This window comes from Bos indicus, chromosome 12, assembly GCF_029378745.1.
Source record: "Bos indicus isolate NIAB-ARS_2022 breed Sahiwal x Tharparkar chromosome 12, NIAB-ARS_B.indTharparkar_mat_pri_1.0, whole genome shotgun sequence".
NCBI classification, from domain to species: Eukaryota; Metazoa; Chordata; class Mammalia; order Artiodactyla; family Bovidae; genus Bos; species Bos indicus.
Genome location: NC_091771.1, coordinates 77422209 through 77449002, shown reverse-complemented (window position 1 = coordinate 77449002; position 26794 = coordinate 77422209). Strand labels below are relative to the sequence as shown.

At 42.5% G+C, this 26794-nt stretch overlaps 1 protein-coding gene across 8 annotated transcripts in view; it reads right to left on the bottom strand.

The window, feature by feature from the left end:
* The window catches only part of MBNL2 (muscleblind like splicing regulator 2), a 161730-nt gene that overhangs the window by 6797 nt on the left and 128139 nt on the right, over nucleotides 1-26794 (bottom strand). For 4 of the 8 annotated variants that reach the window (XM_070800400.1, XM_070800404.1, XM_070800407.1 and 1 more), the window contains 2 exons: nucleotides 22599-22634; nucleotides 21196-21290 (listed from right to left, as the gene is read on the bottom strand). The exons of 2 other annotated variants lie outside the window; for them this stretch is intronic. In XM_070800400.1, coding sequence (XP_070656501.1) covers nucleotides 21196-21290; nucleotides 22599-22634 — 131 coding nt within the window. The remainder of the gene's footprint in view (nucleotides 1-21195; nucleotides 21291-22598; nucleotides 22635-26794) is intronic. 2 more of the 8 variants (XM_070800403.1, XM_070800406.1) reach the window with 1 other exon arrangement.

Below are 26794 nucleotides of genomic sequence, written 5' to 3'. Positions count from 1 at the left end.
TTCAATTTCTTTTTTCCACTAAAAGGAGGACACACAAAAATGAGAATAGCTGATGTTCACAAAATCAGTGATTCTATTTTTTAATACAAAGACACATGATCTCAAATCATGACTGCATTCCTAAATCTTCAGTGGAACCCCTAGTTGTAACAAGACTGTCTGCAAGGCAAAGCTATCAGTTGGCTGCAGCAATGAGCATCTCCTCTGGCTGGTCAGATTTAAGATCATGATTTGGCTTAATCCACATCCTTAAATTATTCCTATATGAGCCCAGTACACAATTAGTCTCATTTTTATTTATTGAGGACAAAATATGAATGGATCCAAAGAACATCAGATGGGTTGTTTTCTCACCAAATGTGTTATGAGGAGCCATTTAATAACTCTGCATCCCCAGTGAAGTGCCTACCATTGACTTGTAGTGTAATGGCTCCTCCGTCCATTGGATTCTCCAAGCAAGAATACTGGGGTGGGTTGCCGTTCCCTTCTCCAGGAGATTCTCCCGACCCAGGGATTGAACCTAGGCCTCCTGCACTGCAGGTGGGTTCTTTACCATCTGAGCCATCTGGGAAGCCCCAGTGTAACGGCAATCAAGCTCACTGCAAAGAGGACTGGGTTGGGCACTGCCTGAAGACTCAGCCTACGGGGGCCAGGCAGGAAGTGTGCATAAGTGGGCAGGTCAGGTGGGAAGTGTAGCAGATGGAAGGGCGCCTGCGTAGAAGGAATGGAGCGGTAGCTACTCAGCTCCAGCCAACTGTCACTTGCAGAAACCTGAACTCTAGATGGCCTGACCTTTCCATTTGCCAGAAGCAGCTAGAAATTCAGCCACTGGTCCACACTAGAAAACAACTCTGTGTGGGTTAGCTGTATCTTTGGGCTGAATTCAGCTATGAGCTGCCAGTCTGTGTTTTCCTTGAGCCTTCCTTACTTTCTTTTAATAATTTTTGGCCCCACGGGGTCTTCGTTGTTGCATGTGGGCTTTCTCTAGCTTGGGTGAGTGGGGGCTACTTTCTGATTGTGGTGCTTGGGCTTCTTATCGCAGCAGCTTCTCTTGTTGAGGAGCACAGGCTCTAGGGCAGGAGGGCTTAGTTGCCCCGAGGCATGTGGGATCCTCCCGGACCAGGGATCGAACCTGTGTCCCCTGCATCGGCAGGCGGATTCCCAACCACTGGGCCACGAGGAAAGCCTGAGCCTTCCTTTTTCGCAAGAGATATCTGCTAATCCTGGATTGCTAGCTTCCTGAGCTGGACAGCAGCCAAGGCTGCAGGCAACATGCAGGGAGGTGGCAGTGGTGATGGTCGGCGGAATCCAGACAGCAGGTCTGACAGGGAGTTAATCTTGCAACTTTCAGACAGTTTTCTTTCACCCAAAGGAGCTGAGTAATTGACCAACTGGCACCCTCTACCTAAGAAGAAATGACTGCCTCTCCCTTGACTGATTCACCAGACATCAAGTATACACGTTGCCTCTTCTTTCCCAAGATGATGCTGGATTCAGACTGAGTCCCTCTTGGGCCCCTACCTTTGGTGTGCGCTTGAAAAAGAGCTGACCAGAGTGAGAAATGCACTCAGTGGAAAGCAAAACATTCTGTGCAGAGGCTGAAACACTGACCCTGAATGCAGGGCCAGCACGATCGCAACAGCTGAACCAACTAGCACTTACGCAAGAGGGTTCAACATATACTCTCCTCAGTGCTTCCGAGGCGTCCAGTATTAATACATTCTGAGTTTTCTACCTTGTGGTTGATCTCCAGGAAATGTACATATAAATAATTTTGGAAATGTACATATAAATAATTTTGGAAACTGTAGGCTTCCAGAAGACTTCTAGACGTGTTCACACGTCTTATGTAAATGGGTTCATGGCAGACATTCAGAGATGTCAGATGAGTTATCCTTTAAAATGTTAGCTCAATATTAAGTTCAGTAAGAACTCTTACTGCTTGGCTTAAATGATAGGAATAAACATTTCAGTGAAAAGACCAACTGTTTCAAGGGACCCAAACCATGAGAAACAATCAGAAAAGAGGACTAATGAATGTTTTAATTAAACATTCAATACGGTCTTTGTAACGTTGAGTCTGGAGAGGCAGATAACATATGCCTTATCAAATATTTGTGTGGCCTTGCTGAAATCTAAAGGGATCCCAATGGATCTGGATACCACAAGCATAAGAGCTCAAGTGGACACTCCTAACCAGGGGTGTTGCACAAACTAGGTCCACAATCAGGTTTCATAAGGTCAGGGTCAGTGGCTCATTCCTCTCCAGATTCCTAGTGGGGCTGGCCGCAAAGCATGTACTTCTTAACTCCCAGTTGCATAGATGGCTGAACAAATAAGAATTTACCGAGGACATAATGCCACAATGTTGGCATCGACGGAAGACCAACAGACCCACACTAGTGATAGGTAACAATGGATGTAGGAAAAGAACCCCTTGGACAATCTATACCTCTTACTCTTTCAGAGAAGCTAAGAATTTAAGAATGTCCAAGAAAAGGAAACATCCATCCCCATCCACCCAACCTGTGTTCTCTCTAGATAAAAGGACAGATATTCCAAGCTGGGGCAGAATCACTCAGAGGACGGAAATACAGCAGCTAAACAAAAATGCCTCCTGAGGACAAAATTCTAGACCTGGGAGAGTTCTTAGAAGTCTTTTCCAGGCATGGCATTGTTTAGTGGCTAAGTTGTGTCTGACTCTTTAGTGACCCCATGGACGGCAGCCCACCATCCTCCTCTGTCCATCGAATTTCCTGGTAAGAATACTGGAGTGGGCTGCTATGTCCTTCTCCAGGCGATCTTCCTGACCCAAGGACTGAACCCGCGTCTCTGGCCTTGGCAGCCAGATTCTTTACCACTGAGCCACCAGGGAAGCCCTTTCCCATGGTTACAAGGCCCTGTTTCCTCAGAAAGTAATTAAAGAAAGGGATGTTTCACTGTCTCCTTAAACAAAACTTATTATTAAGCTAAAGACAGAAAACTGAATGGAATTTCCTAAAAATCTTGCCAAGCTAAGGAGGCCTGCCTGTTGTTCACCATCCAGTATCTTTGTCTTTATTCACGGTTTTGCTGTTCGGTCACTCATGCTCCTCCTTGCTGCTCTCCCCGGGCCTCCCCCTCCTCCAGGCCCTGCACTGTCTAATATGCTCTCCAGCTTCTCCCTAGCCCTCCACACGTCTTCATGGCATCCTCCACTGCCTGAAATTTCCCTGGTTTTGTCTGAGAGGTGAAACTTTTGTATTTTGGTTGAAGCAAACTGTACAAAAGCAGACAGACATCTGTACATTTTTGGTGGCCAAAGAACTCTGTATCTAATCATAGAGTGGGTTACGATGGATGACCGAACTATGAATTACTGAAGCCAAAAGCAAATGCCTTTGGTCTCTTGATGGGCCTATGTCATCAGAGTAATTCTCATGATACATGTTCGTGAATGAACACTTTCAAGAATGCTGACCTATTTCATGACTATTTGTAAACTTTAAGTGTATACAATGTTCAAAGAGAATGAGTGGTATATGAAAAGACACTTTGAAAACCTGACAAGTTCATTATTTGAGGGGAATGTTGTCCTGGGTTGGTGGGGGACAGTGTTTCCTGCGATACTGTCTTCCAAATAGATCTTTATTTATACAGAAAAGGCATAGACTGGGCTTGTGGGAGAAAACTCTCAAACGTGACAACCAGTTTCACTCTTGAGACGAGCAACCTGAGGTTGGTTGAAAGCCCCACAATATTTAGCAGAACTTAAAGAACAGTTTAGTCAGGATTCTTGCTTTGTCCTCTGTCATTAATATAAAGTTTACATCACAAACTCTAATTCCTCTCTTTTCAATGACGTATCATTTTGTTGATGACTCACGACTGTCTGGTATTTTCTACTCTATGATATTTGAACAAAAAGATTTTTCAGCTATACTTTCTAACAATCATTTAAAATATTACTATTTGAGTTTCTCCATAAAAGGTAGTAACACTGGCCTTCTGAAGATGACTGACCAGGGTCCACACTGACAACTGGTATTATCTGGATACAGTACATATATGGAAATTCTTGACTTGAGTAAGATTCTACTCCTTGCATGAGTCCATGTTGCCTGGAAAAACCCAGGCTCTTGTATTTCAGTGATGACTGAAATACAGGATCCCCTCCTCCACCCCAGACCCAGCTGAGGGAATTCTGAGGACCACTTCTGTCGCTTTCATGGGGGGATGGGAATCTACACCTCAGATCATCTGGAAATCCATATGTCACACAAAGGTGACTTTTTTCTCCAGAGTGATATATAGGAGTAAGAAGGGGAAAGCGCCCGAGAGGAGGCTTTTTACTCCATGCGCTTCCCCTGATGCTACAGAAGTGCTGAAAAGAAGATCACATCCAAGAATGGTCTGTGCTCGTTCAGGAAGAGAGGGGCTGTAAGACCGTGTCTGCCAGAGAAGGTCAAAATAAAACAAAATGCTAGACTGGAAGGGCCACACGAAAGCCAGGAAAAAAGTAGTCATCAAACCAAATATAGCACCCAGGTCAAATAAAGAGGGTGCTCTGAATGCTTCTGGGGCCTCCCAGGACCAGGTTCCAGCTTTCATCTTCCTATTGGTCTCCTGGAAATCTTGGCTCCATGTGGTATACCCCATTCCTACTCCAGACGCCTTCCCCAGTGAACATTCCAATCACCCAACAGTTGAACCATGGATTATGGTTCTCCTATCCTCAGCTGAAGGTGAAGGTGAAGGATTTTACTATCACACACTGTCTGGAAGTTTTGGCTAAGCATATGCTTTTGGCATCTTTCCTGAATCCTGAAGACGTGGAAACATCCATAACATGGTATTTGGCCTCTTTCATGCTGTTAGCACAGTATTATCCTTGAGAAATGTCATGAGTGAAATAAACTACTGTCAGCCAGCCTGGAGACTTAACCATCAAGTCCTTCCCTGTCTCTACAGGAAAATTACTTGAGTTCCAAACCAGGTGGCAAAAGAAATTCTGAACAAACATTTTAAAGATTAAGGGCTGTCTGCATATTAAGGAAGGCTAAAGTCCTCTACTATATCAAGAAATAATATATAGTAGTTATGTTGCACTTTTTAAAAATATTCTAAAATATTATAGAAAATATTATGAGATAAATTTACTATAAAATATTTATGATATAAAATATTTTTCTAAGAATATTATATGTAGAATATGTGCTTTGAGATGTGGAGGAAACAAGGCTATCTGAGATTAGTCAGGCTGCCCACATCTGAGGCTATTTCAGTGAAGGTGACCTCTGGACATGAAGGTAGAATCCAAGAAAACTTTTTTTATATCTTTAAAAACCAGTTTATGCAGCAACTGAAAAGAAATTTCAAAAGCATTCATTTAAACCTGTTCTTTTCAATATGGGGTTTTGCTCCCAGTAATACACCAAAGAATCGGGCCAAGAAAAATCACAAACAAGATCCCATTGGATTCAACATCGAATCCCCAGTCCTGCTCAATGCCCTGCTTTTGTATCCACTACATTATGTTGGACTTAGAATCCTGGGCACATTTTGGCCGAAGTATTCATCTTAAGAGTGTAGCAGAATGTATAATTCAGCCTGCTAAGAACTGGCTTTTAAGACATGAAAGGCAGAAAAAGAAACCAAACGCTGGGATTCAGTAAAAAAGAAGGCTAAGATGAATGTTAGGTCCAGGACACAAAGTCTTTGTCTACTGTAATCATCTTACACATTTCTTGAACTGGTCGGATGACACCGCCATCCAACAAAATTTCCAGAAAAATCAGCCTCGTTTTGCTTTCTTCCTTTTTAGTTCTTGGCCTGTGTGTTTGAGTATGTGTGTCAGAGAGAGAGAGAGAGAGAGAGAGAGAGAGAGAGAGAGAGAGAGAGAGAGAGGAACAAAACCACCCAATGGGTGTAAAACAATGATGCAAAGGAAAAGTCAAAGAGGGTCCAGGAGTGGAAATTGAGGAGGCTTGTTTGTGCCATCAACCAGCTCTGTGACCCTTCTGGGCCTGTTTCTCACTCTGCTAGTACTACACTGGCACCTCTGAAGCGTGGTGTGAGGTTAACCAGGTGGCCATCTGTCCTCTCTAATAACTCCTCAGATAGTGTCCCAAATATCCTCGTATAAACGATGGCAAAATGGAAGCCAAAGAAAGAAAAGGTAGCAAGCCAGCAAGTTACATTCGCTCTCATTTTTTTTACTACTAACCATCTTCCCTCAAAGCTCAGTGGTTAGGCCCATCCTTTCAGCATCTCTACTTTTGGGGATGATTCTTATGATATGATAATTACTTCGATTGTCACTGTGTACTTAACAGTGCTAAAAGCCATGAGAACAGAGACTTGTTTATTGCTATGTTCCCAGAGTTCTGAATTTCACACGACACAGACTGGGCTCTTTATAAACATCTGTTGAGGAAAACATGAGGATGCATGGCACTGAGTTAACAGTGGGCTCTGTTACAGCCTCAGAGCAGACCCAGCTTCTAACATGCGTGGTTCACTGAGGAAGAGCCGAGTGCATTTGCACTCAGTTACCTGTTTCATGGAAACAGAACTCTTACAGGAAAACTCAGCAACGAGAACGAAGTTTTCATATGCAAAGAGTCAGGATTTAATAAAACAAAAACCTAAGTATAATTAGGTATCTCTCTTTCCAATCCTAATTCTTTCTTCTTTGGAGAAATGTCTATTCAGATCCTTTGTCCAATTAAAAATACTATGGTAAAACAGGCAGAGTGTAAAATGTGCCGTTTTAACCATTTTAAAGTATATAGTTCAGTGGCATTAAGTACACTCACACTATTGAGCATCTCACCACCATCTATCTCCAGAACTTCCCATCACTCCAAACTGAAACTCAGTACCCATCAAACACTAACTCCCCGTTTCCCTTTCTTGCCAATACTTAACCCCTTCTTCCTTCCTTCCCTCCCACCTTTCTTTTTATTCTCCCTGTTCTGGGTTTCAAAAATGAAATTTGAATCATCATAAATTCCTTGGCTCACTTTGAAATTTAGCTCTATGACTTTTACCTACAACTAAATTAACCTCTGGGCTTCCTTGGTGGCTCAGTGGTAAAGCATCTGCCTGCCAATGCAGGTTCGACCCCTGAGTCAGGAACACTCCCTGGAGGAAACGACAACCCACCCCAGTATTCCCGCGTGGGAAATCCCATGACAGAGCGGCCTGGCGGGCTACAGTCCATGGGGTTGGGAAGAGTCGGACATGGCTTAGTGACTAAACAACAAACAACAACAAATTAACCTTGAGTCACTCCTTCAATAGTTGCCCCTCCAGGCTGCCCAAAATGTTCATTCTTAGGTTTTTTTAATCTGAGATTTATGCGAAGGTAAGGCTTCGTGGAAACAGTGGAGAAAAGAAGTATCTCTCTTTTAAAATTATTGCTGTTTAAAAAAAAGACAGAGAAAGCTTTGGATGAAAGGACTCCTCCTGGTTGACTCTTTTTACAGAAGTTTCTTGCCAGTTCACCACATTGAGAACAGTGAGTTGCCTTCATTCATCCGCTTGCTAAGTTGTGTTTACTGGACTGAAATTTGAATTTCCTTGTCGATCTCATCAACTCACATTTTCAAACCATATCTTGAACTGAGATTTAAAAGGCTTGCTTCTACGGGAACTTTCCTCTTAAACGGTTAAAACTTTGTAAACCGATAGTTAAACTAAGCATAGATAGTGCATGCTCGGTTGTGCCTGGCTGTTTGCGACACTATGGACTGTAGCCCGTCAGGCTCCTCTGTCCACGGGATTTCCCAGGCAAGAATACCGGAGTGGGCTGCCATTTCCTCCTCCAGGGGATCTTCCTGACTCAGGGATTGAACCCGCGTCTCCTGCATTGGCAGGTGGATTCTTTAGTTAGCAGTTTTTAAGGAAACCATGTAAAGAACTTCATCCCAATTCTACATCAACCATAAGCTCTCATCTAAAGCAAATAAAATGCAGACACAAGAGAACAGGATATGGAGGTTGGCTAACCTGAGTTCTCAAATTGTTCAGCCATTTCCAACCTGCTTGAATGTTAAGCAAATTATTCTTTTAAGTTTTCTCCCCTCTGAGAAACGGATAAGACACTTCACAGAGCTCTATTGAGTATTAAAGTAAATAATGTATATAAAGTGTCTCATTCGTAACACTGGTTGTTGATACACCTTGGCTTTCTTCCGTTGTCTATTTAAGACTCATAATCCTAAATAAAATTTGGTTTCAGCTTCTATTTAAATAGGCCTTCAAATAATAATTTTGTGCATTTAAACATTACATGGTCTGTATGACACTCCATACGTGTTGATAATAAACTTGATTTTGATGAGATTAAGGTTTTCTAAATGTCAAATACACTTCCCTTATTGTGTATGTATATCTCGACTTGTCACTGACAACTAAATAGAGGCTGAATTTCTTTGTTGTTCATGGAAGTCTTGACTATCATTCATATTAATCATTTTTCAAACTAAAATATTTTATTATAAAAGCATCAATATCCAGTGCATACAATGATCAGTGTCTACTGCAACAGAAAGTTACATCCCATGACAGGCACTCTTTAAACTCTCTAAATTTAAATCCAGTTCAAACCCCGTTCCCGGACCTGACAGGTGTATGACCATGGGTAAGTGCTTCCACATATTTTATTCTCAGCACGCCTCATCTCTGTAATGGGAATCAAGCGTTGTCCCTAACAGAAATCGCTGTGAGCCTCATGTAATTAACAAGTGCTTGGTGGTAGCCAGCACATAATGCTCTGTTATCATTTGGTAATATTTCACCTATTGTAGTTTCTTAATAATAAATAATGCAGCCACTCAGTCGCGTCTGACTCTTTGTGACCCCGTGGACTGTCACAGCCCGCCAGGCCCCTCTGTCCATGGGATTCTCCAGGCAAGAAGACTGGAGTGGATTGCCACTTTCTTCTCCAGGGGATCTTCCCGACCCAGGGATCGGGCCCAGGGATTGAGCCCAGGTCTCTGGCATTGCAGGCAGACTCTTTACCCTCTGAGCCATCAGGTCGTTTCTTAGGCTAAGCCAAAAAGCCTGAATATAACCCTTTAGACAAGGTAGAGCATGTACTTACATTTCTTAGATTACTGTGCTCAGAACAGACTACTCTTTATGGACAATTCTCCACACCCAGTCTTGTCTCATAAACATCATTCTTCAACTTTTAAACCTTCACCTGTTCTGATACAGGTCCCCATACATAGTAGTAAAAATAAGAGAACTCAGATTATGAACTTGTGTGAAATAAAAAAAGAAAGCAATTCTTAAACACAGTTTTCCAAGGCAAAGGAGTACAATGGAGTATTCTTCTCATTCTTCACAAACTACTTGGACTACCCTATTTTAACTTCTTTCCTTGTTCAAGAACAACCTTAACATTACAGGGGTCAGAGAAGAGCAAAGAAAAGAAAAGAAGATGAACAACTGGAACTGACTCAAGCAATTCCTTTCCTCTCGAATCTTCATAACTAAAGTGGTTCTCTGGTCCTTTCAAATATTTTGGGATAACAATGACAAATACTGAAAGAACGACTAATGGAAAAGTTATGAAATTACTACTGGAGATGATATTTGGAGAAATAGAAGGAATCGACTTTAATGTTTTTAATTCCTCCAAAACCTTTCTAAATTTTAAGGAGGAAGCAAATCTATTGATTGTTCAAAAAAAGGTACAGGTAGCATATTTATGCTGGATTGTGGTTTGAGGGACAGAGAGAGGACTAAGTCTGGGGTTCTCAGTTTGCAATCCCTTATGTAACCTTGAATGAGTCACTTCACCATTCCGGGTCCTTTTCCTCATTTTAAAATGGAAGCTTAGGAGCTTACGGAAGGTTGTATATCTGGTTTTGCCACTTAAGAGATGATCCTGAATATGCTTTTCAGCTTCTCAAAACTGCAGTTTCTTTATCTATATACTGGGAATAAGAATATTCCCTTCCAGGGCCATTTGGGGGTTTTAATGAGAATACTTCATACAAAAGCTTAGCACAATGGAGATGCCTGGGTCATCTCTGCGCTGTCTGCACGCTCTGTAGTACTTGGGGGCCCTTTTGTGTGTGCTTAGTCCCTCAGTTGTGTCCAATCCTTTGCGACCCCATGGACTAGAGCCTGCTAGGCCCCTCTGTGCATGGAATTTTTCAGGCAAGAACACCAGAGTGAGTTGCCATTTCCTTCTCCAGGGATCTTCCTGATGCAGGTATCGAACCCTCGTCTCCTGTGTCTACTGCATTACAGGCAGATTCTTTTTACTCACTGAGCCATCAGGGAAACCCACTGAGGGCCCTTTAATGATCATTTAAAGCACTTTCTCAGGAAGACAGTGTGGCGAATGGGAAAAAATACTACCCTAAGCAGGACAGGGACAATCGAGTTCCAGTCATGGTTCTCTTATTATTTATGGGACTTGGATAAGCCATCTTGCTGAACTGGGGACTTGCTCCAAATTACAATGTAACTTGCACCATCATTCCCTTTTTCTGTTATTGTAGAAGGATGGCCTGGTTGTGGTCAGTTTGCTCACAGGACTTAAAGCCTTTCGTAGCTTCGATGAAGTTGATGCAGATCTTAGGTCAGATCTGTAATGCCTGAGGTGACAGTGACTTTGGGAAAATGGGTGACATTTTACAATGTTCAGCTTAATGATGCTGCTTCCAGAAATGTATTGCATCAAATAGTGAAGAGCCTCTGTGCTTGATTACAGGAAGCTCATCGACACAAACTCTGAGCAAGGGGAGGGTGATGATAATAATATAACTTCATCACCTAGAGTTAAAACAGACCAAAAGTTCCAGCATGTTATACACAACACTGAGGCATGATGGAGACTAAATGTTAGATGAGCTATAGTTTCTCATAAACCAATGTCAGAAAATACCAGTTAGCACATTTGTTCTTTATGGTACAAATCAACCCTGGAGGAGGGCATGGCAACCCACTCCAGTATTCTTGCCTGGAGAATCCCACAGACAGAGGAGCCTGGCGGGCTACAGTCCCTGGGGTCGCAAAGAGTTGGGCACAACTGTGCAACCAACACTTCTACACTAATACAAATAAAAGTGAGCAAGTGTCAACAGGAACCACTCTTTTTATGTAAGTCTTGGGGAGAGATGCCTTTTAGAAGGCTGATGTGGCAGGGACCAGAAAGCTGGTGAATCCACAGATACTCAGAAGCTGGAAAGAGCCACTGGGAGAAGAAAGGATCGAAATGTCTCCCTGAATTTTCCTGACTTTCTTAGTTATGGCCTGTCCTCCTTCCTGGGCTTCCCAGTGGTGTAGTGGTAAAGAATCCACCTGTGATGCAGGAGAGCAGGAGACCTGGGCTCGATCCCTGGGTCGGGAAGATCCCAGGAGGAGGGCATGGCAACCCACTCCAGTCTTCTTGCCTGGAGAATCCCCTGGACAGAGGAGCCTGGTGGGCTCCAGTCCGCAGGGTTGCGAAGAGTGGGACACAGCTGGGCACTAAGCGCATGTACTCCTTCGTATCCACAGGCTCTGTGCCCACAGATTCAACCAACCACAAGTAGAAAATATTTGGAAAAAAAATCAGAAAGTTCCAAAAGGCAAAACTTGAATTTGTTGTGCACTGGCATCTACTTACATAGCATTTATGATGCATTAGGTAATGCATAGATGATTTAATGTCTAAGAGAGGATGTGCATAGGTTATGTGCAAATGCACCATTTTATGAGACTTGGGCAGCCGTGGATTTTGGTATCATTTGGGGTCCTGGAACCAATGCCCCGCAGATACAGAGGGATGACTGTATTCAGCCTCCCCCACACATGAGAAAAGGATCTTTCTCTCCATCCCAGTTCATCACTTTATCAATGAAGCAGCTTTCTCACCAGATAACCTGCACTCAGTTTACCCCAGCTCACACCTTCCCACTCACGTCCAGTAGATGGGGGTTTGCAAAGCCCCCCTTTAGCGTCTTGCTGCCCTGCTCTCGGCCTGCCATTCAAGGCCCTCAGTCCCCTAACCCCTCCTCATTGCTCCACAGGATTTTCCAGTCCTGCCCATGTGTTACTGCTCCACCCCCTCATTCACTGCATGCAGTGCATGAGCCATCCCATCCCCCGCTTTAGACCTGACACAGTAAGAACTACTCTGTCTGCATCTATCGTGGGGTAAAGACTGAGACTGCTTCTGAAACTCCAGGCTTGGGGAAGAAAACAGCATGAGGGGAAGCACTGACCTCGGGGTTCGAGAGTCTTGAGGTCAAAGGGAGGCCCTTCTACTGATTATAGAGTCACAGCAAAATCTGAGCCTTGATGTCTTCCCATGCTAAAGAGGAAGAACAGAACCCATCTGATAGGGCTAACTATAAGGACACACGCAAAGCATGATGCCGGTGCGTTTATAACGCTAGCCCTCCTTGCCCCTCCCCCACTCCCTGCTCTCCCCCTTACGTTTCACTCTGGCAGGGACAGCTCACCTGCTCCTTATCTAATTCTGACACATCCTTCAAGACCCCCTCCCCACTTTAGGAGTAAAGTTCTGCCATGCAGCTTATTTTTTCAATCTGAGGACTTGATGATCTCCCTTTATGACACTGTCTGATTGCTTCGCATCTGACTGGGCAGTAAACTCCTAGGTGCCATCAGCACTGTGCCACACTGTGTCTCCAGCGTGTTCAGCAGACTCAGACAGGTTTGACCTTGGGAGCCACTGCCTCCAGCGATGTGCCCAGAGGGAACGCTAGGAGGGTCTAAGAGGCTGCATCTAATGCCAGTTTGTCCCTGACTCATGGAGGCGAGATACCCAGGAAGGGTAGTGGCACTCAGGCTAGCTCTGTATCGGGAGACTGAAAGCATCTCTCCTCTCCATCCACCAACACAGCAAGGCTGACGACTTCCCCAGACATGCAGGTAGAAGTGTGGGCAGGCAGGCAGCAGCGGCAGAACTTGGGAAGAGAAATACCTATAAATCAAAAACTGACTCTGTCCATAGCAACTTGTATTACAGATGAGATCCCACTCGTCTTTCAACCCTTGGCAATGGATCCAAATTCCTGCACTGCACCTCCCCTCTCTTTCCTTGCACAGCTACAGCTGGAAGGAAACACACCTCTAGGATGAACTGTATATTTATCTCAAAAGAGAAAACCTACAGTTAGAAAAATGAGCATACTTTTAGGATGGTCAACAAAAGCCGAAGTACTACTGGGAATATGACTTTTCAATCTGAAAAGATACCCCCCACCCAATTCCATCAAAATGCAAAAGAGGATGGGATTTGAGGTAGAATAAAAGCAGGACGATCCACCATGCAGCCAAGTTCCACATAAGAACCCTTGACATTTTTCTCTTCAGCTGCACGAAATTGGAACTGATATGATGTCTTTAGGTGCTATATACAAAAGAATCTTGCCCAAGTTTCTCACCATGAGGTGTAAATTATTCATGAAAAATGAAAATGTACTAGATCACAACACTTATATAACTTAGCCTTTCCTTGGAGAATCTGCAAATACATATATTAATTAAATCTCATGGTAGTTTTGCAAATCGGCTGCTTCTGAGGCAGGAAAATAAAAGGTCTTTTTTCCTTCTTCTTCTTATTTTCTGACTTCTTACACAGAATCTGCCTCTATATGGCTCTCATAGACCCAGTTCCTCCTAAGACATACGGAGCAGCCCTCCCACCTCTCCTTCCCTGCACCTCAAGCATTTTTTTTTTTTTTTTTGACCAGACTGGCTGCCATCTCTGGGGTCGCACAAAGTCGGACACGACTGACGTGACTTAGCAGCAGCAGCAAGTTTGGAGAGCTTTCCAGGTGGTGTTAGTGTAAAGAATCTGCCTGCCAATGCAGGAGACGTGGGTTCGATCCCTGGGTCGGAAAGTTCCCCTGGAGAAGGGAATGGCAACCTACTCCAGAATTCTTGCCTGGAGAATCCCATGGACAGAGGAGCCTGATGGGCTACAGTCCATGGGGTGGCAATGAGTCTGTCACAACTGGGCAACTTGGCACGCACACACAGCAAGTCTGGATTCCAGTGCACCAGCCACACTGCAGCATAGAATTCAGACTCTAATGATCAAGCAGCTTTAACCAGTGGCGTTAAATGAACGCAAAAATGCCATTCTTATTGTTTTGCTCTTTGACTTTAAAAGATATACAGCAATCAGTCTCCCTCTCTCTCCTCCTCTCTCCCCCTACCCTGTTGTCTACACACGCACACACGCACACATACACACACACACGCAGTCACTCCCTCTCTCTGCAAAGTATCTGATATGGCAATTCTCCTTCGTTTGAGGCATCCCAATCCATTACTGAAACTGAGCCCTCCTCCATAGTTAGAACATCAGCACAAAGTTAGAGAAGCTGCGACACACACCTTTAGCGGCACCGTGATGCTGAGACGGGTGTCGCGGCCCCAGCATTAATTCCCAAGGGCTGGATCTAGATAGTTGCTGTCCAGGCCTTTTGGGGGCGCAACATACTCGGGGCCCAGGGGCTTTCTGTCGTCTGTTCCTGGGACCCAGCAAACTGTGAGAAAGGAGTGAGTCACAGTTGGATCATCCGGACAGGGAGGCTGGTGACTCTGCTGTGGTTCAGGGGAGGGAGCTGATGGGGGTCTGCTTCACCCACACTGGGGCCTTGCAGAACCCAGATTTTTCTTGTGAAAAAAACACAGGCTCCAAATAGGTCAAGTGGGGAACAGTGGGGAATGTTTGATGCCTCCTACATTTGTCTGAATATAGTCCTAACAGATGGCTTTGAATAATAGATGTTTTATAAAACTTTGAGATGAGAGATTAAGTAAAACATGACCTGACCTTTCTAGATTTCTTAGTTAGGATAGGGTGATTTACTATAACTCTGTATATAGATATTCAAGACTCTGTACACAAATAGCTTTGAAGTTGTGTTCACATTTATATGTGAGAAGTAAGTAAACTCTGATGCTCTTAAACTTTTCTCATCTCTCTTTAGTACTTTGTAACAAGCCTGATAAAGCATAATATATGTATCTGGTTGCATGTAATTATTTTGTCTGGTAAGATATGATTGAAATTGATGATTATATATACTAAACATTACCAGACATGTTTGCAAAATGGGGATTTTCTGACATATGAGATATCCTAACAAATGAAGGGCTAGGAATATATGTATTATTTTATTATTATTATTTTTAATTGGAGTATAATTGCTTTACAATATTATACTAGTTTCTGCTGTAGGAATGCATAATATGTTATTAACTAATTTTCAACAAACTCTTCCTAAGGCCAGTTTCCAGCTGAATGGATTTAATCTTTGGAGGAGAATTCAAAAGATGTGACAAGACCTCAAGGTCCTAATTTTAAATGCCAACCAGCACTTTTTGGAGATTTGATTAGTGTTATTAACATCTTGCCAGAAATATAATTTGATTTCACCAGCTTTAAAAGCAGTGCATGGGGTGCTCCATTAAAATATTCCTAATATCCAATATGTAAGAATTTGTCTTCCTAGCATGGACCCATGACCCAGAATGAATTAGATGTATCATTTCACTACATGTCTGCACAGCTCTAACTGTGGACATACAGACAACACGTATTCACTCCAGATCTGAAGGGACACTTTCTTTTGAATAAAGACCCGGGAGGGCTCACTCAGGTCAGGGTTGGGGAGCCACAGGTTAGGAGCCAGCACCCTGGAGGCATTTGACCAGGGAGTCCACCCAACTGGTATCCCTGAATTCAGGTCCTACAGAAGATCAACTTCCTGCAGGCAACCTTTCATGTTGGCCCCAATCTCTTTTTCTGCTGTGTGACATTTACTTGACCAGGTTTTGCCATAGCATGAGATCGTTCTTACATTTCTCTTTGGCCAACTCTTTGTGACCCTGTGGACTGTAGCCCACCGGGCTCCCCTGTCCATGGGATTATCCAGGCAAGAATACCGGAGTGGGTTGCCATTTCCCTCTCCAGAGGATCTTCCCAACCCAAGGATCGAAACTGCATCTCCTGCAAGTCTCCTGCATTGCAAGCAGATTCTTTACTACTGAGCCACTGGGTTTCCATGTAACAGGCAGAAGCAGGACAAAGTCCGTCCCTTGCCAGCTGCCACTGTCCCAATTGAAGGCTCTCCCTGGGCTCCACAGACTCTCCTGCCTCGAATCCATCTGCTTGCTCTTCTTAGAGTTGTGTCCTCTCACTTTCCTGCTTAAAAACTTTCAATGGCCAAGTAAAGGCCGAGCCCTTAACCCTGGCGTTTAAAGTCTTGCAGACTCCACGTCAAAGTCTTGCACACTCCACAACACTCCTATGCTGTCACCACTCCCAGACACCAGTGCTCTAACCAACTGGATTGTTAGTTTTTCTCAACTAAGCTTTATACTTCCCCATCTTTGCACATCTGTGCTGTCATTCCGTCTATCTAATGATGACGCTTTAAGGGACGTGCCGATCAAGTCCTTGTGGAATTCAGAGGGTAGGAAAAGAAATTCTAGCTGCAGGGGTTCAGGGAAAGACTCCAGAATATAATTGGGCCTTCAAGGATGTCATTAGGTAAGCTGAATAATCTCCGTATATAAATGAAGAAACTAAGATTTAAAATATATTCACTTGGAAATTATTTTCTCCTCCTTTGAAACAGAATGTATTTTTGAAGCAGAAAAATACTACCAATAAAGCAATGACAGCATGATGTTGTTGTTCAGCCACTCAGTCGTGTCTGACTCTTTGCAACCCGGTGGACTGCAGCACGCCAGGCTCCTCTGTCCTCCACTCTCTGCCAGAGTTTGCTCAAACTCACGTTCATTGAGTCGGTGATGCTATCTCACCATCTCATCCTCTGCCGCTCCCTTCTACTTTTGCCTTCAGTCTTTGGCAGCATCAAGGTCTTTTGTTATGACACAGTAGAATACCACAATAATTCCAGTTGGAGGGATATCAGTCTCTACTCTCATTTTATTAATAAAATGTCTTATAATATGACAAAAATGAGATAATCCACCTACTATGCTGTGAACCTCACCTCTTTTATTGGACACTCTGAGATTAAATTGGCGTCAATATAGGCATCTAGAGATTTATACATTCTGACCTTCTGTTAGTGGACTGAAACTGAATGGCTTATATAGTACCTGCATTTTCATTTCTGATTTCCCTTGTCATCATACTACTTACAAGATGAACGGCAGAGGCTGGGGTTAAAGTCCAGGGCCGTGATTCACATAAAAGCAGCCCCCGAATCTGCTTCACTAGGACTAATGACTAATTTCTTTCCACTTCTCATTTTAGTTCTCATCTTACTTGCATAGAAATTACTCATAATTTTCAGTCTACTCACTGGGTATAATACTACATAGTCTATTAATAAATAGTTCTATATCATAATTAATATACATCAACTTGTATATAGTTTCTAAACATGACTTGGCTATTACATAATTAGCTTGAAGCTCTGCTCAGATTCAGTCCGTCTCCCCAGCTTGGAATTCACCTCAGTTCGACCTGCATTAGCAGAACTCCTTCATTTTTCCCTAAAGCAACAGAGCTTGCTGTTATTGAGTTTCACTTTAGAGATAGTTTTATCTGTGGAATAAGTGACTTTCATTCATTTGTAATTATAGAGAGAGGCAGTACAGCAAGGTGGTTAAGAGCATATTCTAGCAAGACAATTTATTAGATGTTTAACTTTGACTAAGGTAGTTAACCTTGGTTTCAGGTCCACCATCTAGAAAATGAGGACAACAATAATCGTTAACACTATAGTAAGACTGTGTGTATCCTATACATATGTATTTTTTCTCATATATCAAATATATAATATTAAATGTATTATATGAGAGAGAAATCATATAGAATAGTATCTTATACATCTACATAATTTGTAAATAATATTATTTGTATAACTTGTATATTAAGGCCCAAAGAACTTAACTGAAACAGGAGATAGCTATTGGTAGGTTTGCTTACTGTACTTTTGTTCTTATATCTACTCCCAGAGCTAAATAACCAAAACATTATTCTCTATTTCCCCAAAGTATTTCGGTTTTCTTGTCATTTAATTTGAAACTGTAAGTCTAAGTTCAGTTAAAACTTTCACTGCTGGCATCTTGATTCAGCCCTGAGGGTAGAGTTTATAAATCTGTTGGTTCATCTTGACTCACCATGGGGTGACATATAAAGGAAGCCTGGGCTGGAGGAGCCGTCACGGGGTGTTCTGGTCTCTCTTCTTCTTCTATGAATGACTTGTATCTAATTACAAATACCTATGAGAGTTGAACTATTTGAACTGACAGTTGGTCCAATGAATTAAAATACTGTGAAACCCCTACCGCATGTTTACATCGCTCAGTTGTGTCTGAGTCTTTGCAACCCCCTGGACTGCAGCCCACCAGGGTTCTCTGTCCATGGGATTCTCCAGGCAAGAATACTGGAGGGGGTTGCCATTTCCTTTTCCAGGGGATCTTCCCAACCCAAGGATGGAACCTGGGTCTCCTGCATTGCAGGCAGATTCTTTACTGTCTGAGCCACCAGGGAAGCCCACATGTTTTGTGTTAAGAACAGATGGCTCAGTGAAGAGAAGGAAGGGATGTCTATCATGCACTGAACTCTGAAATCAACAGCACCCCTTTCTTCTTTGTGTGTTTAGGGCTTTCCCGGTGGCTCAGATGGTAAAGAATCTGCCTGCAATGCAGAGACCCAGGTTCGATCTCTGGGTCAGGGAAGATCCCCTGCAGAAGTGAATGGTTACCTCTATCATCTCATGCTTTGGGCCTAGCATGGCAGCTAAGGAACCACAGGCTTGTTGACTCTCAAGAGCTGGAAGGGACCTTAGCGGCCATCCAGTTCTCATCTTATTCTCACAAGCAAGCAAACAAGATTCATTTTGCTTAAACAACACATAATTCACATCCATATGATTCAATGTAAGTTTAATGTGTGAAATCTTAATAAGATGAAAACTTGCCATTTCATAGTCATTAGAAATCTCTCTGAATTCTGAATTCCTGGGCACTAAAAGAATTTTCACGTTCTTTTGTAGTAGCTCCGCTCCTTGAAACGTGTTGAAAATACATTAAGAGTATCATATCTGAGAATGTATGCTTACTATTAGTTCTTTTTCTGTTATGTTCTTGTGAAAGAAGAACTTCATCAAGAGCCACTAAAGGATTTCTCTTTGTCATCACTGAAGTCCGGCAACGATTTTATCTGATAAACTGCAAAGCACAGAATCTAGGATTCTTGAAGCTACTGTCAGGTGTGTAATTTTAGTTTTTTTGGACTTAACTGAAGTTAACTTATTAGTTCCTTTACCAGTCACACCGTGCTGAAAAGTGATATATTTTAGTTTATGAATAGCTTAGGCCTCTTCCCTACACAAATACATGAGCTTACACATAGGCATGTGATCTCTCAGTATTTTTCTACCAAATGGGGCCAAAAAAATCACTAGGTTGCAAAAATATTTATGATACAGGATCAAGAATTTATCATAATAAAGGGACATAACCTAAAACTCCAAAGTATTTATCTTGACTTCCTTTTTATTCCCAAGAAAGAGCTCTCTGTATTAAAAGTGCTTAACTTGCCATAAAATATAATGTTAAATTCCACTGTAACCAAAACTATATTCCACTTGAAACTTGTTTTCTTATGAACGGACCTTACAGCAAAACTTCTGTCAAAAATCACAAAAACATAGCTCAAGAAGGCTAGACTTAGACATAAAAGAAACATTTCCAGTTCCCCTACTATGAAGGACCAAGTAAAAAGAGGAGCTTTGAATCTAACAATGGAAGGACGCACACTGTCTCTCCCTTCTCCTATCCTATCGTTTGAAAAAAAACAAAACTCTCCAGCTAAGAACTGATGTGATGTTCTTTGTTACATCTGTTTGGAGGCCGAGTTGGCTCTCCTGAGAGGGAAGCTGGCTTGTTGAGGTGGTGAGTGATGAGCTGAGGCGCCGTCACTAGCTGGCATTGCTTGAGTGCCCACCTGGCCTCTGTTCCCTCCCGCCTTTGTTCCTTTCTGCTCTATCACCGTTCAGAAGACACGGGGGGAGCTCACAGACTTTGCCTTCGTTTCTTCATTCAAGGGCACTCACACCTGTTTTTTCAGTGATGAGACCTACAGCTCTGGCAACGCTTATTAACTTAAACAAGGAAGGAAGTGTAAATCGGCCCTTCCCGCCTGCAGAATCGAGTTTGAAATCTGCCATTTATACCCAGACATTTCCCCCAATTTCTTCCATTCCCTGGGACCTTCCCCTGTCCCTTCCTCCTATAATTCTTGTCATCTTTTATCAGTACAGTCGATTTTGTTAAAGAACAAAACAAAACAAAAAAAACCAAAACGCTACACTAAGAACAAAACCAAAATGGCGCTTCTGTGAAGGGAGCACATGCGCAATCAAGTGTTGACTTTTTTTTTTTTTTCCGGGCAAGCGAGAGCTGACGCTCATACTCCTCTCCTGGGACCCTGAGCGCGCACATTTGCAAGTTGGTTGGCTGGGGTTAGGGTTACAGTCAGCCCGTGGCGACAGGAAACAGCCAACTGGCCCTCACTGAGAAACAGTCCATCCATGGTCTTATTGGCACATGCATTAAACCAAAAGAATTAAACGCCCCTTTATCGGTTATATCCAGCCTTTGTGAACTCGGTGGGCCGGTACTCTGCTTCCAGTACCGTCTGGCTCTCACTTGGGAACCAAGTGAGTTTGAGGAGCACACAAGACCAAGGTGAAATGTTAACCAGAATCATTCAGACCTCAGATTTGACACTAAGGGAAAAAGGGAGGCTTTCCTCAGAGGAGAATGTTTCTTTTCCCCTACAACAGATAACAGGGTCTGAATGAACTGAATCCAAATACAGCCAGTTTTGAAGCACCCCCGGGCATGCTTTTCTCATTTTTTTTTTTTTTTCCTGTGACAATTCACAAACCACTGGATACATAATGCTGTACTAAAAGGAATGTAAGCCTGTCAGGTTAATTACACAATATTAGGTACGAAAACAAACAGTGCAACACAAAACATAGCTACATCATTATTTGCAGTAAATGTTAACTCTAAATAAGTGCAACCTGTCCATAAATGCTTGCTATAAACTAATCAAAAAAATAAAATTTGATGGATAAACATGAAAAAAAAATTCTCACCGAGAATTTTTTTTTTAAATATCAGCACTCATTTAGAGTTTGGGATTTGTGAAAGAAAGCTTTAAAAGGAGCAAACCTGATTGGCTGTGGCTGTTGCTGCGAAGGGGACACTTGTTGCAGGAGTTGTTGCTGCAGAGACAGTGGCTGACGTAGCGCTGTGCATCATGGGTACTTTCAGGAGGGGAACCATGGGAGCAATGAACAGGAGGGTGTAGCATTATGGTAATAGAAGTGGTATTTTGGCATGGTGAATATCAGAGCAGCAAGCCATCATGGGTTAAACCAGCAGATGGCATGCAATCACAATGCAAAGCAAGGAAGCATGGGAGAGAAATAAAAAAGGGAAAATAGCTTATTACAAGTACAATTAAAGGAAGTTTTAAAACATAATCAGTGATTCCCAGAAAGGCCAAAGCAGATTACTTTGGTTGATGTATTTATAAACATTTTTACTTCTAGCAATAGATCATTCCCAATTCAGAGCCTGTGGTGCCTATAATAAAGGGTGCTTCTAAAAATGCAAAATGTAATATCCAAATGAAGTAAGAATATATGATATTCATTTTTTAATCATCATTCTAAAACATCAGAACCTCAATATGTAGGCCTAATTTGGCAAGTCAGAATTTTCTTGGAATGAATTGCAGTTAAATTGAAATTTGGGGGTCAATTTGGGGCTGCCTGTTTGAACTGGAATTACTGGGGTTGTGGTTTATTTGGGTCCATAAACAGTGAAGCAAAAATTATGGCCTTGATGTAATTTCTAACACACTGTGAAACAGATATATATTTCACACTGTGAAATAGACAGGCAGATTTTACCAATGTTTATTTTTCTTTACTGTAAATGGAACTCATCCACATGTCCTTAAGACAGATTTTTGTACCAAGGCTTTGGGAAGTGTGGGGATAACTTATGTATGTATTATTAAAAGTTAACATCTATGGGAATAGTAAGGTACAAATACTCATTACAAATAAATCAACACAAAATCAAAAAGTATAGTAAAGCAAGGCAGTTGTGACATTTGTTTTCAAAATACATCCATGTATAATCTTTTAAAATAAGTACTTCTGGGAAACTCTGATAACTCTAACACACAGCAAAGAGGAGATAAAGGCACACCACATGAAACTTTAAAACATTGATGAAATTAGCCTGCCTCTCTGATAAAGTAAGCTTTTTCTCCCCCTTACACTAAACCGTATAAACTCTAAATAGAAACAAAATACAGATCATTAAAAAGCAGACTCGCACTTGTGGTCTCATGTCTTGTAGTGGCTGTTCTAGTCACATTAAAACGGTCATTTTCTTAAGTACATGAGTACATTTTAAAACCTCAACGTTAACTCTAAAGCCAAATAAGCCTTCAGATCTACCAGTTCCTACAGCATTATCTACCATCTCTGAAATAAATCTCAGTCAAGTGAAGGTACTGTACATAGTATAAAAGACAAATAAAAAAGGTTGGAACCTACCAATACTGGTAGCGGGTGTCATGCACAAAACTGACCCTGCGTGTCATGCAATGGTAGGTGGAAAAAAGTGAATAAAGGGAAAGAAACAGGTTAGCGGTTTAGAGTTAACATTCAAAGTGAGATTGAAGCACAACCAGAAATAAGTAGGGTTAGTTAACACAGTCTTTAGAGTCATTCACATTTTCAGTGCGGACACAGATATATCTGACTTATTTGAAGCCGATATTCTTCGCTGCCTTTCATACTATGGATTCATCTCCATCAACATGACTCAAATAAGAATGACATGTGATCATGCGGCGGTCTCCTTTCTCTAAGACCTCACAGTATCTTAACAGACATTCTCCAGTTCCTCCTCCAAGGCAGGAAGTGGGTATTTTACAGATGAAAAATCTGAGGCATAGTAACTACTCCAAGGTCATGCATCATGGGAGTCAAGGGTAAGGCTAGAAATAGAAATCTATTCCTAAAATCCAGGTCAGGTTTGGTATTCACTAGATCACGCTGACCTTATTGCATCAAGAGTTTGCTTGTGTGATTGTAGAATGTTTTGTGTCGATGACAATATGAAAATAAAAACAGTAATTAAGATTCTGTACCCTCCAAATCAAAGGGTTGCGGGTCGGGTGAATTTTAGATTGCTGCTTGAAAGCCCTCAATGTAGGAAGAGGTTCCCCTGACAGGCTGACCAGGATATGTGTGATCTATTTTCTGTTATGAGATTCATTATGATAAAGAAGCGGTGACTTCCCGTAAAACTAAGCACTGCTTAGGCAGAGGCTCTGCAAAACTGCAGAACTGGGGCTGGGACAGGACTGGGGTTGGGGGGTTGTTATGGTTGCTACTAGGTGACCCCTGAGGGGTACCTTTGGCGAAACTCCTAGGAAACCTCAAGTAGGTGTCTCGGTGGGTAGAAGGGAGCGAGGAGGGGGCTAGATCTCAGTCCTTCCCTGGGAATAGCTGTCTTATCTGTGGATGGTCTTATTAATATACTTGAATCAGAAAACTGACCATGAATATAAAGCATGTTGTGGAATACCAAAAAAAAAAAAAGAAAGGTATTAAAAGGAATTATCTACTTCTGGTTCAGCTCCTTGAAAATCAAGGTAATGGAAGGATTTAGATAACTGAAGATTGGGTGTCATGTGGCTGCCAGAGAAGCAGTTTTTAATCAAAGTAGGTATATCCACTTAGGGTTCTACAACTGCCTTCTGAGACACTAGATAAAGACTCTGAGATGTGTAGGTCTTTATTCTCTCTGCTGAACTGATCACACCTGAGGGAGACTTTTGGCTTGATCTGTATTTTGATCAGATCAGATCAGTCGCTCAGTCATATTTTGATCAGGCCAATATTAATAACTAGTCAGAAAAAGAGGCTATTTAACTGGGCTCCTCCTGGATTCTTCAGCAAACATGTGCTAATATATCCAGCTGGAAACACATACAAGCACCTCCAAATCCTGTTCATGACACCGTACCTTTCTAACCTTCTTCACAATGAAACTTCTGGAAAGTTACCTACACATAAACACTTTCACTTCCTTGACCCCATCTGTTCTTCAGTCCTCTCCAATCTGACTTTCATTTTCACCTCTCCACTCAAACTGCGAAGTCATTTCTGCAGTCAGTTGGAGCACTTCCATCTTCATCTAACTTCCTGAGTCATGGTAACATTTAGCACTTGGCTTCTCTGTAATAAACCACTCTTTTCTCTTTCTCTTGGATTTTCTGATAACAGAGACTCACACACAAACACATACACTTTATATCTCTATACACTAGAGTTTTTCGGGCTCAGACTGATTCCTTTTCAGCTACTCTACACTTTTCTTCTAGTATACCATTCATTCCATGGTATCATTCAATGTAGGATTTAAATATAATCTACAAGCTCAAGGTTTCCAAACTTATGTATCCCTCCCAGATTGCTCCCCTGAGCTCTAGGTCATTCCATCTAACTGCTTATCCAGACTTTTTACTTGGGAGACCTCACAAGCATCTCAAATTTAATACATCCAGGCATTTCCCACAGCACCCATTTCTGCACCTCCAGACACGCTAGATGGGACACATCACCGTCCATGTAGCAGCTGTAGCCTAAACTGAAAGCTCTTCTGGGTATCACTTTCCCTTGTGAAATTCCCTGGTCCAACTCACCAATCAGACACAGCAATTCTGCTTCTAAAATGCACCTTCTGTTTGTCTCTTGGTCTATCTCCACTGCCACTTCTCACCATGACACATGGGCTCGGATATGCAGTAACATCCTAACTGGGCCTCCTGCCTCCATTCTCATCCCCATTTAGTCCAGGCTCCATTCTGCTGGTGGAGTAAACCTTCCCCATAGAGGTCTGTTCACTTCTCTGCTGCAAATGATTCACTGCCTTCTCACTGCTTTTAGGATAAAGGTTCCCATGGTCTAGTCTCTGTCTGTTTGCCCAGCGCATCTTATACCCCTTTCCCCCTGGCACCAAGCTCCAGACAGATTAGCCTCTCATTTCTCTGAACCAAATTCATCACACGTTTGGCCTGCCTTTGGGCTTCTCCCAAGCCCTCTGCCTAAAAATCATCTTTATCCCATTTTCAAGTCTTAAAGTATATGTTGCCTCTTCCAAAAACTGTTCACTTGTTTTTTTACCTATCTTCACATGCCACTGAAATCAGTTTCCATTTTAAACCTTATTCAGCTCTTTACTTTCTCATTCATTATACTCATAAAAATTTTGATTATACATTTATATGGCTGCTCATTGAAATCCACCCCTCCTCTTCTGCTGTAAACTCTGGAGGGCAGGGTTCATGTCTGTCTACATCTATGGGGTACACAGTAGGCAGTCAGTTAATTGAGTGAATGTTCTCATCTGCCAGTGAGAGTGTGCTGGGAGCAACTTGTTCCTAAAATTCATTAAAGTACCCAGTTTGTGAATGATTTCAAAGTCAACTAAGTCAACTATGGCTGGAGTCAAAGTTACTCCTTTAGAAATTTCACGTTATTCTTTTACATTCCAACATGGATGGGCTTTCCTGGAACACACACAAATGTCACGGGATTGCAAACCATCAACAGCGGCTCCTGCAGCCATACTGGGCTAGGGGGTGCCTATCCTTTGGCCTCAGTTCAGGACGTGGCTGAAACACTCAACCAAATTAATGTGATGAGCATCTCTATGGGGCCAAAAGTGATACAAACATTGTGAAAGTCGCTCAGTCGTGTCCAACTCTTTGCGACCCCATGGACTACACAGTCCATGGAATTCTCCAGGCCAGAATACTGGAGTGGGTAGCTGTTCCCTTCTCCAGGGGACCTTCCCAACCCAGGGATTGAACCCAGGTCTCCCACAATGCAGGTGGATTCTTTACCAGCTGAGACACCAGGTAAGCCTGATATGAGTATTTGAAACACATGATTTTTGCAGTGTGTGGCTATCTTACTCAATGTCAGATTCTTCTCCTGATTTCTTTCTAAGCCCCATCTCTGCCTTTTCACCCCACTGTCACCCTCCCCCCACCAACACAGCCTCTCCAGTATGTCACACTAGAGATACAACGGACAATTTGTTATTCCTCAAACACACTCTTCCCAATCCATGCTCATCCCCCTGCCTGGGATGCTCTTCACCCACTGGTAGAATTTTCCTCTCCAAGTCCTAAGGGCATTTCTCCTCCTTTGCAAAGTCTTTCTTTCCAAAGTTAGTCTTTCTTGCTGCATGTCGTTTGTCACCACCACCTACTGTAGATCTGATGGCCAAATACACTGTCTCTTTCTTCTTCACTCTCCAATTCCCTACGGTGCTCTGCATGAGATTTGACTTTTGCCTTGTTCTGAACTCCTTTGGGTACTCCTACTCCTTTGGAACCCAGAACAGACCATGTGTTCGAGAACAGCTTGCTGAATTAAACAGGATAAATACATTCTGCTGTGGTTATATACATAGCGTTTCCACTAAACACTGACCAGTCTTTCATCAAGATATGTGAGAAGCTTATGTAAAAGCATGGTTTCTGATCATCAGGGAAGGTCTGCGCTAGCACCTCCCTGTTCTACTTACTCTCTATTTCCAACTTAATGAACTAAGTCAATGAGAGAGTCAGTGGGTCATCTCTGTTCCGACTGGTAGAAGCATTTCACTAAGGCATTAATTCTATCAACAAAGACTTTTCAAACGTCTTCTGCTTCACTTGTACAAATATTTC